At 40.2% G+C, this 15,135-nt stretch overlaps 1 protein-coding gene across 1 annotated transcript in view; it reads right to left on the bottom strand.

Moving 5' to 3' along the window:
• nbas (NBAS subunit of NRZ tethering complex) overlaps nt 1-15,135 on the bottom strand; it is a gene marked incomplete in the record, with an annotated part of 224,076 nt that overhangs the window by 77,800 nt on the left and 131,141 nt on the right. The window contains 3 exon segments of the mRNA XM_014011983.1: nt 6,297-6,547; nt 11,798-11,908; nt 13,814-14,037. Of these exon segments, the coding sequence (XP_013867437.1) occupies nt 6,297-6,547; nt 11,798-11,908; nt 13,814-14,037 (586 nt within the window).

Here is a 15,135-nt window from a genome sequence, read left to right as displayed (position 1 = left end):
CAGTAGCAGCGTTTCCACTGACGATGAAAATGCGCAAATAAGAATTTCGAAAATAAATTTTCTCAATGGAAACACGTCAATTTTAAAAAAATTATTTTTTTTCGACAAAATGTTTTTGTGCTAGGATGTGGTGGTTTTTCGGCCGTATCGAAATTGGTGTGTTTCACAAAACTGCAATGGAAACACTTTTTTCGCATCACGGAAGTCACGTGATCAACAACCGGCTGTTTCTACTGGCGAAAAAGACGACGGCGAAGAAAACAGGAAGTAGAAATAGTAGTAAAATCACCGAAGTTGTAAAAGAAAGTAATAAAATCRCTGACTACAATTTCCCAAAAACGCCGCATATGAAGCCGCTCCCAAGTATAAGGGGCTTGTCGCTGGAAAGCCTCAAAAAGACGCCAACGTCTCCTCTGATTATGATGAGAGCTAGTGTCGTGGTAGCAATTATGCATGTATTTACATCCATTGCCGCCATGTTGTAATGCCTTATTGCGAGAAAAAACTATTCATGTATGACTTTAATAGCATTTCTTACTTAATGGAAACACCACAATTGCGAAACTGTGTTTTTCGACATTAACGGAATATCGACAAAGTTTTGCGCACATTTGCAATGGAAACACAGCTATTGGGGATGGAAAAAGATGTCAACTGCATGCCTACGTTCAATAGGATCAAACCAGCTTCTCTTCTAGCTCTTTGAACAAATGGCTTCAGAGAAAATAATAATAATTTTAAACAAAATAACACGCAGAAGGAAGATCTGCTCTGAGTCCAGCTCTGGAGTGGTCCAGCTCCGCCTCTTGCTCCTCATGAACAAACCCACCCAAAAAGTTCTRACCAATCACACACTTCGAGCCACAAGGTCCGTGTCGCATTGTTCTGACTGGAGGCAGAGCAGACAGAAATGGCACAACTGTTTTGTCACTCAGCAAGGGGAACAAGATTTGCAACTCAAAGTATAAACCAGCCTTAAGGTGTAAACTGGGTTTAGGTTTAGGGTTAGGGTAAAGGGTCAGGCTATAGAAACGACTGGTAAATGAATGGAAGTCAATGCAAAGTCTCTACGATGATAAAAAAAATATTTGAGTGTATATGTGTGTGAAAGCAGCGCTGTCTGTGTGTGTGTGCAGTTTGACACTGAATCTGTCTGTGAGCATTATGCCCACCTCTGCAGTGTGTGTATATATGAAACTGGGAGAGATGATGACATGCTCTTGGTCTCCGGCGCAGACAGACACATTACTGTGGCAACACCGCGGTCTGTCTGAGCTTTAAATATTTAAACACCGGTCCTGTCTGCGGGAAGGGCTTCGTCAACACAGGAATCACGCACGCATAAAACCTCGCAAATTGAGCACACCGACACGCGCAAATACTTTCAGACAGGCCCAGACAGACACTTTAACCACAAATGAGAGTTACATGCACTTACACATGTACCCTGATTTTCTCTGTCTGGCTCTGCCCCACCCATATCCCCTCGCTCTCTAYTTCGGTTTTCATCTCCGAGGAGCGGCGTCTTGTCAGAGTCCACTCAGAGAGTCACCTGGTGCTGTGTCTGAAATTGCGATAAATACTGGATGCAAACCACCTGCCACTTTACTGTTTGTCTGCCTCTGTGAGGACATCTGGCCATGTGCTTTTTCACGTGTTCCTGTAATTGAGTCAAATGAGTGTGTGTCTGACAATGTTAGCAGAAGGTTATTGGCCCTGGAGACACAGTAGCAGCCTGTGTTTCAATCTTACTGCAGGGTGTGTGAGTGATGTGGTTTCTATTTTAACTGTGTTTAAGTGTTAGAAAGAGATTCAGTGCAGAAAGTGCAAGTGGTAAAGTCACAAAGTCAGCTGATATATCAGAATATAAATCTATTTGATGTAGTGAAGGTGTCAGTGTGCATATGTCAGAGTTTTATGTTGCAGCAGCTTTACAGCTGATCAATTACCTAATCCCTCACCGGAACTGAACATGTCTAATTGCGGCTTACCTACTGGGACAAGCAACAGCTCTGACTGATGACTGAGCGTGGGGAACACTAAAGTTGGAATAAAGATCTAGCATTGGTTGACGGAGTGAAAATCAGCCACCAACCTCCATGCCAGAGATAAGACCATGTAATGTCAAGAAATGACAAAGACTGCTCAACCTAATAGGTGACCTGTGCTGAAACAGAATGCTCACAGGCTGAAGTGCAAAGATTTTTAAAATACTGATTTTAAAATATGCATAAATAAGAGTCCATAAAGACACCAACTAGCAATTCCAGTAACTAAAAGACTATCGTACTTTTTCATGTATAATGCACATTAAGTATAATGCAACCCTAATTTAAAAAAATACATTAAAAAATCAAATCCTCCCAATTACTAATTTTAGACAGGCTTCAGGATTTTTCAGGCTTTGTGATGCATCCTCTGGTGGGAAAACATTATTTTGGGACACACACTTGTGGGCGCGTTTGTTTCTGTAGAGGAAAAACTGTAAAAGGGCTCAAATTTCCAGGTTAGGTTAGCCAGGTTAACTGCACTAAGGGTGTATTCACACCAGTCCTGTTTAGTTCGCTAATCAAACTCTAGTTTGTTTGCCTAGAAAGTCTGGTTCGTTTGGGGAGGTGTAAATGTGTAATAGAACTCTGATTTGGACCAAAAAAGCTAACTCTGGTCTGCTTCTAAACCTAGGTCTCGGTTCGGTTAAAGTGAACTCTGGTGTGGTTTGATTGCATGTGTGAACGTCAAGCAAACCATAGACCGCTCCAAAAGCAGGAAGTGGACTATAATACAGGACATTCTGAGTAATAACAGTAAAAAAAAAAGTTGCTCATATTTTGTAAGTACCTTACTCAGTGTCTATATTAGGTGAACATCACTGCTGTGAAGCTGGATGTGCTCCTTCCCAGTGAACGCTGCCTCACATGGAGCCGTCTCAGAYGCYTTGTGTGGAARACAATATTCTCTGCGGTTCCGCTTCATCTTCCGCTCATGGTGAGCTCACTGAAGACTATTTGTTAGGCACATTTACCAAAAGCAAATAATTTAAAAAAAGAATTCTGCAACCACTAAAATCTAGCCTGGCCCTTGCCTTCCTACGCAGTTCCACTCAATTCTAGTTTCCCTTTACTGCTCTGTCCGGAATTTCTCCCATAGACAAGGATTTCTTCGGGAGAATTTTCGTCCGGGCCAATCAGAGAACAGAGCCTCGATTTTCTGCGCAGTGCCTGATTGTAGTTTATTTTACCAGGGTCAATCAGCAAACAGAAGGYGGAGCTTTGAACGACGTCRATTTTCTGCGCAGTGTCTGCTAGTTATTTTAGCATAMGGCAGTAGAGGARGTGAATGAAGYCASTCCGTGTTGATAAGGCTTCCAAATTAAATTAAATTAAATTYGKCTGACAAAGCAGCAGCTCTCTTTTACAGCCATATCGTTCGGCTCGTACTTTTCTCCTCTCAGTAGGGTTGTTWACAGCGCACGCGATTTCCRGTTAGCWTCTTAGCTTARCCTCCTTCACAGCGACATACATTGCAGCCAGCCGATCCAATCATTGTAAACTTCAGCAGAGGCCACRCCTYCAGCAAGAATCGCTTCTCTATAGCTGAGRGTCCAGACCCTCGTACGAAGCAAAGTGAAGGACAAGGGTCTGGTTTTTACCAGGTTAACTAAAATCTGACGTCACTCCATGTTTGTTTACATTTTGCAGGATTTAGTTCATTTGACAAAGTGCAGTGTGAATGCGAACCTCACCAATTGAAAATGTAAAATAAATCTTGCTATTTCGGTCCCCAATCGAACAGAGGCTACTGGACTATCATGTGTGAATGCTTCCTAAAAAAACAATCTGCTCCCACAGCAGAAGTCGGTTKTTAAATTAGCCAGATGGACTTTTGAGCTTGCGAATATGCAATTAGCATCTATACGTCTTCTTTTCATCGCTGCGGTTAACTAGAAAAAAACTGAAGTTTTTCCTCTAATTCTGGTGAGTAAACAACTATGTGTGATATATTGTGGTTGTACTTTAGAACAGTGGTTCCCAAACTTTTTGTCTTCTGACCCATAAAATATCCATGGCAAAAACTTGTGACCCCATATAATCTGAGTACACAAACTTTGTTAATAACCCTAAACACACAGGCTTTTTGACAATCTAAACAGCTTGTACACAAATATAAATAATTATTTATGCTTATTGTGTGTTTTTGTAATAGTTATAGGGAAGATATTACATCAGCAATTATTTTATTACCCTTTAAATTGATTTCTGGAGATTATCCAAGGTGCTTCATGACCCATAATTGGGTCCCAAGCACAACTTTGGGAACCAAAGTGCACTGGTTCCCAAACTTTTCAGCCTTTGACCCACAAAATAACAGTAGCAGAGACCTGTGCCCACAACTATTTTTGGATGATAAACATTTCAGGTCAGCTAAACATGGGCATAGTAACTATATTTTTATACTACATTTATCCATTTTAAATACACTAACTTCACTCCTTTGTAACAACTAAGGCAAAAATGTAATTAATTCCGAAAATCTTTTCAGGACCCCACCTTGATGTTTTGGGACCCCACTTTGGGTCCCGACCCCAACTTTGGGAAACACTGCTTTAGAACACAGTCATCAAAATTGACAGTTTTTAATATGACCGTTACACAAGCACTGAATTTCTGCTATACAGCTGCCTTTTACTAAGGAATAGTTGCCACGTTAAAAAAAATCATAATCAAACCATATAAGCAAATATAGAAACAAAAAAAAGGCAGTAAAAAATAAACAACAATTATGGCCTGCTAAATGTGAAAATTTCAAAATTTGTATTTTATTTGAATATGGAGGTGAATATCTACATACAACAATCTACCCATTGCTTTTTGTCATATTAGCTAAATTTAATTAAATCATTTACTTTAAAACCGCTAGGGTAGATTTGCCTGTTATAGTTGGCACAATGTACACCGAAATGGAGCAGTGGTGATAAAAGCTTTAAGTTGGCAACATTTTGGAAACTGAACATGAAACTATTTAAATGTTGATGCGGATCCATCAGAAGAGTGCGTTTGTGATTTGTGCGTGTGTGTTAAACAGAGGCATGTGTCACTGGTAAAAGCTGCGGCGCTAACAGGAGCAGAAGGAGTAAGCCAGGCATGAAAACACGTCCGACACTCGGCCGACCTTTACTGAACTTTGCTGAGAAATGACAGTCCTTTTTTTATTTCCACCCATACACAACAAAAGTTTGAGTCCTGCCTGCTGAGCGCCAAACAGGTGACATGCCTCGCACTGCACTCGCTTAAACCGTGTCACTYCGGCACTTAATGTGTCAGGTGAATTGACTAGTAATTCACAGGTGGATGGGTGTCATTTTCATCCACAGGCAAATGTTTTGCAGTCTATTTCAGCTCTGATTTTTTTTCCCAGTTTGGGGAAAGTGTTGCGTGAGCCGATTTTGGGTGGGGGGGGGGAGAAGAGAAAAGGAGAGAATAAGATCAAGGGACAAAGAGAGATAAAAGATGAAATGTGTAACTCTCAACGTGCAGAGATGTCATCAGGTGTGTTTTATCTTTTCTTCAGAGAGGAAAWATTAAAGAATTGGATTTTTTAACTTTGCATTCAGTTGATGTGGTTAGAAGAATGTCAGAAGCTGTATGTAAGCAGTCAGTCATGTCATGAGGGATTAAGTTCACGATTTTAACACCTAACTTGATTTTCTGACATTCAAAGCTGGATGCCGATTTCATGCAAATAACAGCAACGATACTTCTTTCAATTCAAGCCTCTTTGACCTGAATGATAATAAATATGTAGAAACAATTTTATCCTGTTTGTTCTTTAAAATAGAAGAAACTACGCCTGACTTAAAGGCTTAAAGTGCTGCCAGGTTGTAAGAATTTTTGGTGTTCGGTAACTGAAAATCGAGACAAAACCACATAAATGTTGAATAGATTAAAATGTGAAGAGAATCGACCATACAACCCCAGTACTGGATTCTGAGCAGAGCTTTATAGCTCAGGGCAGCAAACAAGCAACGCTCCAAAGCAAACCGAAGTTCCGGCTTATATACACGTCTCTTCAGAGTCTGGTACGCCCACTACTGGCCTACAGCTGAATCGCAGGCAACTCGTACAGAACATTTCTTTCCTAATAATTTATAACGGTATTTCTATGTGTTGTCATGATGTTTTGGGGCAGRTTATGCAGTACTCACCAAGTCATTGGAGTTCCATTTTCATAACATTCACAAGGTTATATAGTGGATTTGCCATTTCCAGAAAAATAAAAGAAAACAGTGTAAGCCTTACCGTTGGCAACAGCCCGAAGCTTCTTCAGCAATTTGATGTGAGAGTCTGGCTTTATGGTGGTGGTAACATAAGGCTCACACCCCGCAGCATCTATTAGGGTGTAGTAGTAGAGCAGGCGGCCCAAGTCTGATCCTTCTATACTTGGAAGAACATATTTGTTCATGTGGCTGTACATATCCTCAGGGTTGCATTTTAGAGTCTCAAACAGTTTGAGGTGATCACTTCGGGCTTCGATATCTTTGGTGGAAAGGCTGAAAGGAATACAAGGAAAAAAGAGGGGGAAGAAGAAAACAAAAAAAATGAGCAGATAATACAACCACAAGTGCATGACTGCACAATAAACACAWGAAGTAACTGATCCAATAATCCACTGTATTAGAAGTTTTGTGCTTTCATAARAGCAGCTATAAAAACTTCCTTGGTGCAAAATGAAAATGCACCAAGTGGCTGCAATGAAAACACTTTAGGTTTATGACATCAAAACCAAAAGTTTGAAGCAGAAATATGCTAAAACAAAATAAAAAAAACAGAAAATGTTCATTAACAAATAAAAAGTGGACAACCAGCACTGATGTGTTTGTTGCAAACTCATTTCTGAGCGATGAGAAAACAGCCCAGCTATTCAGGCTTATCAGCAAAGATACAGACCCTCATGACAAAAGAAGAGGATTTTATTTATCATTCCTCGGAATACAGCTAAGAATATAATCAAGTTTGACATAAAAACATTCTAAAAAAGGAGAAGAAAGAGTAAGAGAAGCAGAGAGGAAATTAAACTTTGGGTCAAAAGAAGGAAATGAATAAAGACAGAGGTGAATTAAAGTATGGAAACACCTTAAACACGAGTGATGCCACCAGATGCAACGTCAACAACAAGTGGTTTAAAAAGAGACAACAAAAATGAAATGAATGCTTGCAAAACAGCACAAATAGGGGTAAAAAMCCCTGGAGAACTATAACAGTCAAACAAGGGGAGACACACAGATTAAACAGGCAAAGTCGAGCTGCTTGCYGGTGGTCTCAGTGGGGCTTTGAGCAATCTGTGGCAGTCGGAGAGGAATYCTGTTTATCTGTCAGAATGAGACAACATCAAAGTGGACAAAGCTTCCCTGGGGCTCTCTGTTGTAGCTGGCTAGGAGGGTTTTTGCTAATGAAAAACTTAAATAGGAAGGAGCAGCAGTGCAACCCCCAACAATAAACTCAATAATGTAAATAAGACTAATCATCTTCACAACAGGAAGTCTAATAAAGCTAAGAATCAAGAGAGTGAGCAACTAATCCAAAGTGAAAACTCGTTTTTTTTTTCTCTTGTTCGTGTCCTGAATGCTGCTTCTTTCTCTTTCACACACGCAGGAAGCCAATCAAAGTCTGACAAGCCACTGCTGACTCATTTCACCTCCAAAGTGACAGAACACCAGGCRGGGGAACAGGAGAAATGACGGCTTGTGGAGATTAATGCAGAAATTTTATGAGCTTTGGTGTTGAAATACAGATAACCAAAACTGTTTAACAATTGCTGCTTTTGCTGCCAAGTCTTCCTAAGACCATGCCTTCCTTTTTCATAATTTAACAGAGATATATATTTTTGCTCAAGATATGAGCATTTTATTTCTTTCTATTCTCTATGGCATTCTGCATCTCCTTGGTGAGCATATTTCTCCCTGATAGCTTTATTACTAGTCTACTGCACACTGGCTTAGAAACTGCTGCTCCCCTGGCAGCATCTCCATCTCTAAGGACACCATAGAATTTCCCTCCCCGTCTTTGTTGTGTTCATGTGGCTGTAATATTAGARGCTTGTTATTAAAATCTTCTCTTGTTTGTCTCAAAAGCCAGCCAGAACAAGGAGCCAATTTAATCTGATTTGATCAGTGTGCCGCTCCTCTCATGCCTCATTCCTCACTTCGTCCCGGTCTTACATTAGCATATTCGGTTTAAACGTGATGCATGAGATAACAAACAAAAAATAGCTCCCTAATATTTTGTTCATTCAGAGGCACATTCAATGGAAGAGGCAATCAGACAGCTAGGATTAAACTGCAGGAAAGCTCTGACAGAGCAGAGGTAACCATTCAGCATATCATTGCTATTAGAATGAATAGTGTTTGTTTTTGCTATGTTTCTAAAATTACTAAAACAATTCTGCCAAACCTGGGCTTAAAATACTCTTTTTGCACTGTAAGTGCAGCCTAGCCCTTGCCTTCCTACGCAGTTCCGCGCAATTCTAGTTTCCCTTCACTGCACCGTCTGGGATTTCTCCCATAGACAAGGATTTCGCTGGCAGATTTTTAGCCGAACCAATCAGAGAACAGAACGTCGATTTTCTGCACAGTGTCTGCTTGTAGTTTATTTTACATGGACCAATCAGCAAACAGAAGGCGGAGTTTTAAACGACATCGATTTTCTGCGCAGTGTCTACTAGTTTAGCAAGGGCAGTGGAGGAAGTGAAGGAAGCCAGTCCATGTTGATAAGGCTTCTGAATTAAAMTAAGTTTGTCTGACAAAGCAGCAGCTCTCATTTACAGTCGTCTCGTTCAGCTCAGTACTTTTCTCCTCTCAGTAGGGTTGTTTACAGCGCACGTGATTTTCGGTTAGCTTCTTAGCTTAGCTTCCTTCACAGGGACACTTCAACATAGGCCACGCYTCCAACAAGAATCGCTTCTCTATAGCCGCGAGTCCAGACCCTAGTATGAAGCAAAAGGCATTTACGCACTGCAGGGCCGGCCCCGGCCCCCAGATGGCCTAGGTCCGGCCCTGCCCAGCCCTGGATGTTTTGCATTGTCATCAGAGCCGCCACAAAGTGGGTGGGAACTGTTTACTGGAAAAGCGTCCATAACGGTCCTTAAATGTCGAGTGAGACGACGAATGGTGATGCGCAGAAGAGCGGAGAGTTTCCGAAGGCTGTACTTGGCCATACAACAGCAACAGATAGCGGCTACCGGCGAGACGCAGACGGCATCGACGAGTAAGCTAGCAATATTAGCTTGTTACATGCTACCGTTGTGAAAGCAATTGCTTTTTCATTGATCTATATGTTTTTTAATGACTTGCCAGACTCGTTTTGACTCGTTAGAGCAAAACAAATAAGTCGTCAAACCGGGCCAGCMCGATTGGAACCTCTCCTGGCCAGGTTCCAGAACTTGGGCTGGATCCGGCCCTACTATGCTTATGCACAACCGCCGAACCCGGATTAGAATTAGGGCTGAGCCGGGGCCGGCCCTGCCGTGCGTAAATGCCTAAAGTGAAGAACAAGGGTCTGGTTTTTACCAGGCTACTTGTAGGTGTATACAGAGGGAAGAAGTGTTAAAATGCCACATTACTCCCAAGAAATGGGAAAATAAAATATTGAAAATATTGAAAGACACTGAGTAATATATGTCAAAACTACATCTACTCAGAGCTTCAGGATATTTTTCCCTGCAGTGCAGACTGCATTATTCTGTCCCTTTTGTAGACTGATTAGTGGGTTGAATCAACTGACTGAGATAGATTGTCTTGGTTGGTTGGTGGATTGGTGGGTTCAGTCATTGGATTGGGTTGGGTTGGTTTGACTAGGTTAGTTGGTTTGCTYATTTTGATTGAACGGGTTGGTTGGTTTGAGTTGGTTTGGTTGGTCATTTGGATTGATTGGTTAAATAATTATTGCTCGTTCTGGAAAAGCATCTTATAATGTGTAACTTAAAATGACAAGTGACTCCTATGAGATGTTTTAGAAAATAGGCCACAATTGTAGAACTAATAATAAAACAGGCACACATTTAAATAGAAAAAAGATAGCATACTGTGTCTCAAATTATGAGACTGAYCAGGTATGTTCTCACTGTACTCACACTCTGAGTTAATGCATGAACACCAACTGGCTCAAACCTACACTGAGCACCCGTCACAGTTAATGGTCACCTTGGCTTTATACTGAAAAAAGATGAAGAACAATGATGCTGTATGCTGTCAGCGCAGATCACAAACTAAAGAAATGTTACCTGGCTTGGTGACAATGACAAATTTATGTCTTGTGTGATACCAGTATTGAAGTGTGGTAATTTGTCAGTTTGGTTGCAGAACATTTTAGCATAGATTAGAAGGACAAGAAATTGGAAACCTTCATAAAATGTGGCAGCTGTTTTGACAACAATGTAACAAACAYAATTTCTGGCAAGAGCACAACGTGCTACATTCTATTTGAGATGACACTTACCTGTCAAATTATTTAGTGTGATCCAAGTAAAAACATTTTGCAGTATGAACTGCAACAATGCTTAGTGCATTTATGCTTACCATTTTTATTCTTTGGAAACCGTTAAGGCTAATCATGCCATTTACAATCATTTGTAACATTTGCTTGATTTACGTAGATCTTCTCAAGACCCCTCACTTGATGGTTCATGACCCACAGTGAGGCTTAAACCTCATCTTTGGGAACAARTGCTATAAATAACACATCAGGCAAGGTTAAGTAAATTTTGATTATCAATTAAAAAAACATCAAAACTGACAAACAAAATACTTATTTTCTTTTTTTTTTTTACTGGAACAGACAAGGCTAACTCAAACTCTGACCTTAGTGCTCAACTTCATTSCTAAGCATCATGCAAAACAAAACAACCAGGCTGCTGCTGGTGCTAAACAAGTCAAATGACTGAAATGAAAAATTTATATTTTTTTCATTCCTTTAGGGATCAATAAAAGTCAAAATTCCATTTTGTACCCACTCTTATATCCCTATACATCTTTCCCTTTAAATTCTTGCTCTTGCACCATTTATATTACTTCCTGCATCCATCCATTAAATCAATACACATACTGCAGATGGTTCTGGTCAGGATTATAGTATGAAAAGCCTTCACAGATTTGTCATGATCTTGAGATTTYGGTGAAAACACACACAAAGAAGCTATGGGAGCATTAGAGGAAGGTGTGTGTTGAAATTTATGGCTACGTGTAGTCCATAAACCATTTCCTTATATCAGATTACAACAGGGGATATTTATCTCACACGCTTGCACGTTTGCCAGCAAATACACACAAACACACACACACACAGTTCTCAACTCTGCTGAAAATGCTTTCTATTAAAATAATGCAAGGTGCAGCACCAGTCAGATGCACTAGCTATGAAGTGAGCGAGCAAATAAATTATGAAAATTGTCTCCGATACACTCGTATCCTCTCACACTCGTAAACATAGACGTCGGCAATGCGTTATAATAACTCTGGGGTTTTAAATATGCTTTTCAAGTAGTTCTGTCAGAATCTGTGCTGCTAGCTCAATTCAAACATGCAAAATACACAAGAGATATGTGTGTGTTCACACACACAAAAAACTTACAACGATCCTATATGGTATTAATTCAAAACTGAAGTGTGTTCTCGGAACATGTGTACAGGGTAAACATTTGAAATTCAGGAGATTACAGAAGTGCAATGAACTCTAACACATAGAAAACTGAAAAAAAGAGGAAAAACACAATGAGAGTTAATGTGTTGGTGTTTGTGTGTGTGTACCCGCTGTCTGTAAAGAGGAACTCGAGGTGAGTCATGTAGACCTCCCACAATGGAACATTGTAGCGCTTCGCCAGCGACAGGGCGATTCTGTACACACCGTCATCCAGAGTTCTAAACACAGACACACAAGCAGACAGGAAGAAAATCATCAGATTTGATACTGAGAACCCTCAGAGGACAATTACTCCCACTCATATGCATATGTGCTGCAAAACTGTTTCAAACTAAATGGAATACACCGCACTGATTACATTAAATCCACTACAGAACAGAACACCTTCCACCACAATATTCACATTTACTTAACACAAAATGATGGACATTGGTCATGTAATTCTTTGTGACAATACTTAAAATATAAAKCTATTACTGTTACGCTACAATAAATAAATTGCATCCAATGGAAAGTCTATTTATTTCCCCTAAAATGGTGCCACTTTGTAAKTGAAATAAATTTGTGGATTGAGCAGCAGTGTTGATTATGTGAGTTGAAACCATGAAAAACTTGACAAATCCTCTGTTACTGCCTGGTTCACAAGGTATAATTATTATGCCGATCTTTGGCSTGATTTTGCCATTCCAACAATCTTWAGGCTGCTCCAGTTATTGTGATGGCTGTAAACATAATCTTACGAGATGTCTCTAAGTTAAGAGTGATCTAGTCGGCTCAGAAGGACATCAAGACCTCTCCGATGTCAAACTGGGGATATTCAACATGTTGGATTGTCTTGGCCAGATATCCCAGCATGTGTGGTGTTCTCCGAGGACAAACAAGCTTGCAGTCTGTTGAATGTGACGAGTAGGGCGGGGTGTAACAATCAGGTCTCTGATTGGTGCCTCATTGTCAGCCACTGTGGTGGCAGAAGGTCAAAACAAGACTCGGTAGCAGAGTAAGCTGTTTGGCAATGGCAGACAAGATTTGGTCATTTTCTTATGGGGGCAACCCACACTGCTCAAACAACAAATGTATTTTATTAACAAATGTGGCACCATTTACRAGACGTAAACACACTTTCTAAATGTATAAGATTTATTGTTAAAGGAGACAAATTATGGGTCCTAGAAATTTTTATGGTATGTCTGTGGGCTATCCAGACCATGTTCATTCAATTTAATGCACAAAATAATTCTCAGATAATATAATTTCCCATTTTCTAGTTCTGCCTGCTCTGACTTCCGTTCAGAAGAGCTGTTTATGTTAATGAGCTCTGTTGGTAACGCCCTCCAAAAAACCGTTGACATTAACTCCGCCCTCCAAAGCCAGCATTTACATTAGCATGGCTAATAATAGCAGAAGCTCCGTTGTACAACCATATGAGACCCTGGCTGAGTGAGACCCAGAGGCAGAGTCATGGTCGCAGTTTCTTTTTTTTTCTCCCCCTCCTCTGCGCCGCGCTCTGTTACCAGAGCAGGGAGCAGCAGCGGTCAAAATTCSTCAGAAACTCGAACAAATAGGCTTTAATAAGCTAAACAATAGAGGTATATGAGAAAACGTGTTCATAACGAATGAAAATAAATAATAAAATTGTGTCCGTGCCAGTCTCAAACCCTGGTCTCCCACTCCCTGGTCCAACACTCTACCCATTGCCCTATTGGAAGGCTTGTTGTGAGATGAGCTGCGCATTACACAACAACACCGTGACGGCTTTTTATACTGAGGAGGTGGAGCTTCACCCGGGGGTTGCAAGGTAAGGGGCTGAACGCAGGTTCCGGTGGGTTGTCGTACGGCTTGTGACATCACAAAATGATGGAAGTATAAAACTTGCCGTTAATATACATTAAAAATACATTTACTTACAGTAAGCATGCCCCTGGGTGCATTTTTTTGGTCCTAGGACTATTTTTTCAATAAGTACATACCCAAAGTTGAGTAAAAAAAAACCTTTAAAAAGTCAATTTTGCATTATAGGTTCCCTTTAAGAAATATTGTTAAAACAAAGAAATAATCAACCAAACATATATTTTTCTTACATTTGTGCTACGTTTATAACATCCCTCCTATATAATAACACTTACTCTGTGAGGCCAAGGATAGTCTCCTTCTTATAATCAGAATCAGAGCTGAAGCGCTGTACGTCGACCCCGCGGCCCAGTCCCTGTAACACCTGGGCCTGGGTGAAGTCTGTCAGACGTTCGTTGTAGACGTGCAGCTGGCTGATTAACTTCTGCAGCTCCTCTGGCCAGTCAGAATACGAGGACACATGCTGTGTGACTAATCGAATCAGCTCCTTGGGATCAGCCTTTGAAGAAAATGGATGTCATCTTAATTATTATGGATAAAAAGAGAGTGAAACTTTGCTGCATGGATTACAAAACTCTGTTTGGCATTGTACAATTTACCAAAATAAATTGACTTCAAATCATATATATATTATATACACTTTAAGATTAGATCTATAGGAAACCTTATTTATTTTTTGCAATGTAGGTGAGTTCTCCACATCCTTACAAATATATATATATATATATACACTTTAAGATTAGATCTATAGGAAACCTTATTTATTTTTTGCAATGTAGGTGAGTTCTCCACATCCTTACAAGAATTGTTTTATCTTTAAAACGCAGATCCTGTGGGGCGGGAGTTGCAATGCACCATTAGAGCAATGTGAGCCGAATTAAAATTACCTTAAAAATTTGCTTTAAACTTTGTCACACACGGAGTCTCAAACACCACATACTGTGTCACTTCAAAATGAAACACACTAATTAGGCCACAATTTTAAAAAAACATTAAAAATTGAAGTAATTTCTAGAAACGAAAAGTAAAAGTTAGGAGCGGATCAACTGTCATATCATTTTGTTTCTGCAGACAGTTACTGCTGCTCAGCTTTAATCAGGCAATTTAACACACGGCTTTCTTTTTCTACACGTCAAGACATTACTGGTAGATGCTCCAAGAACCATCTTCGCTACTTTGATTCCAGCCTATAAGGGATACGAAATTAGACACGTATAAAATTGAGAGTGCTGTGCAGCGGTAGGTGAATTTTCCCTCTGTTTCTCTCATCACATTCGCTCTAATTAAATGAGCTCCCAAATTTCAGTCTTGGCATCTTATATCATGTTGCCCGGCAGGAGGAGATAGTTTATTTGTTGATCTTATTTGCATAAGGTAATTATGGCTGCTGGAAATGTGTAGCTTGAAACAGGAGGTGTGTGTTTGCCTCTGCGTAATTTCTGTGTTTATACAGCAAGTGTGTGTGTGTGTCTTTGGATATGGCCTTGGTGACAGCCAAAGTGGCAGATTCAGAGTCCAAAGGCTGGATAGAAAAAGKTTCGAGGAGTAGAGTTTAAAAGGGAAGAGTCATAAAAGTAAGGCCACCATAGAAAAAAAG

Source organism: Austrofundulus limnaeus, unplaced genomic scaffold, assembly GCF_001266775.1.
Source record: "Austrofundulus limnaeus strain Quisiro unplaced genomic scaffold, Austrofundulus_limnaeus-1.0 Scaffold86, whole genome shotgun sequence".
Lineage (NCBI taxonomy): Eukaryota > Metazoa > Chordata > Actinopteri > Cyprinodontiformes > Rivulidae > Austrofundulus > Austrofundulus limnaeus.
Note: the sequence above shows the minus strand (reverse complement) of the source record. Positions and strands in the feature narration are given on the sequence as shown.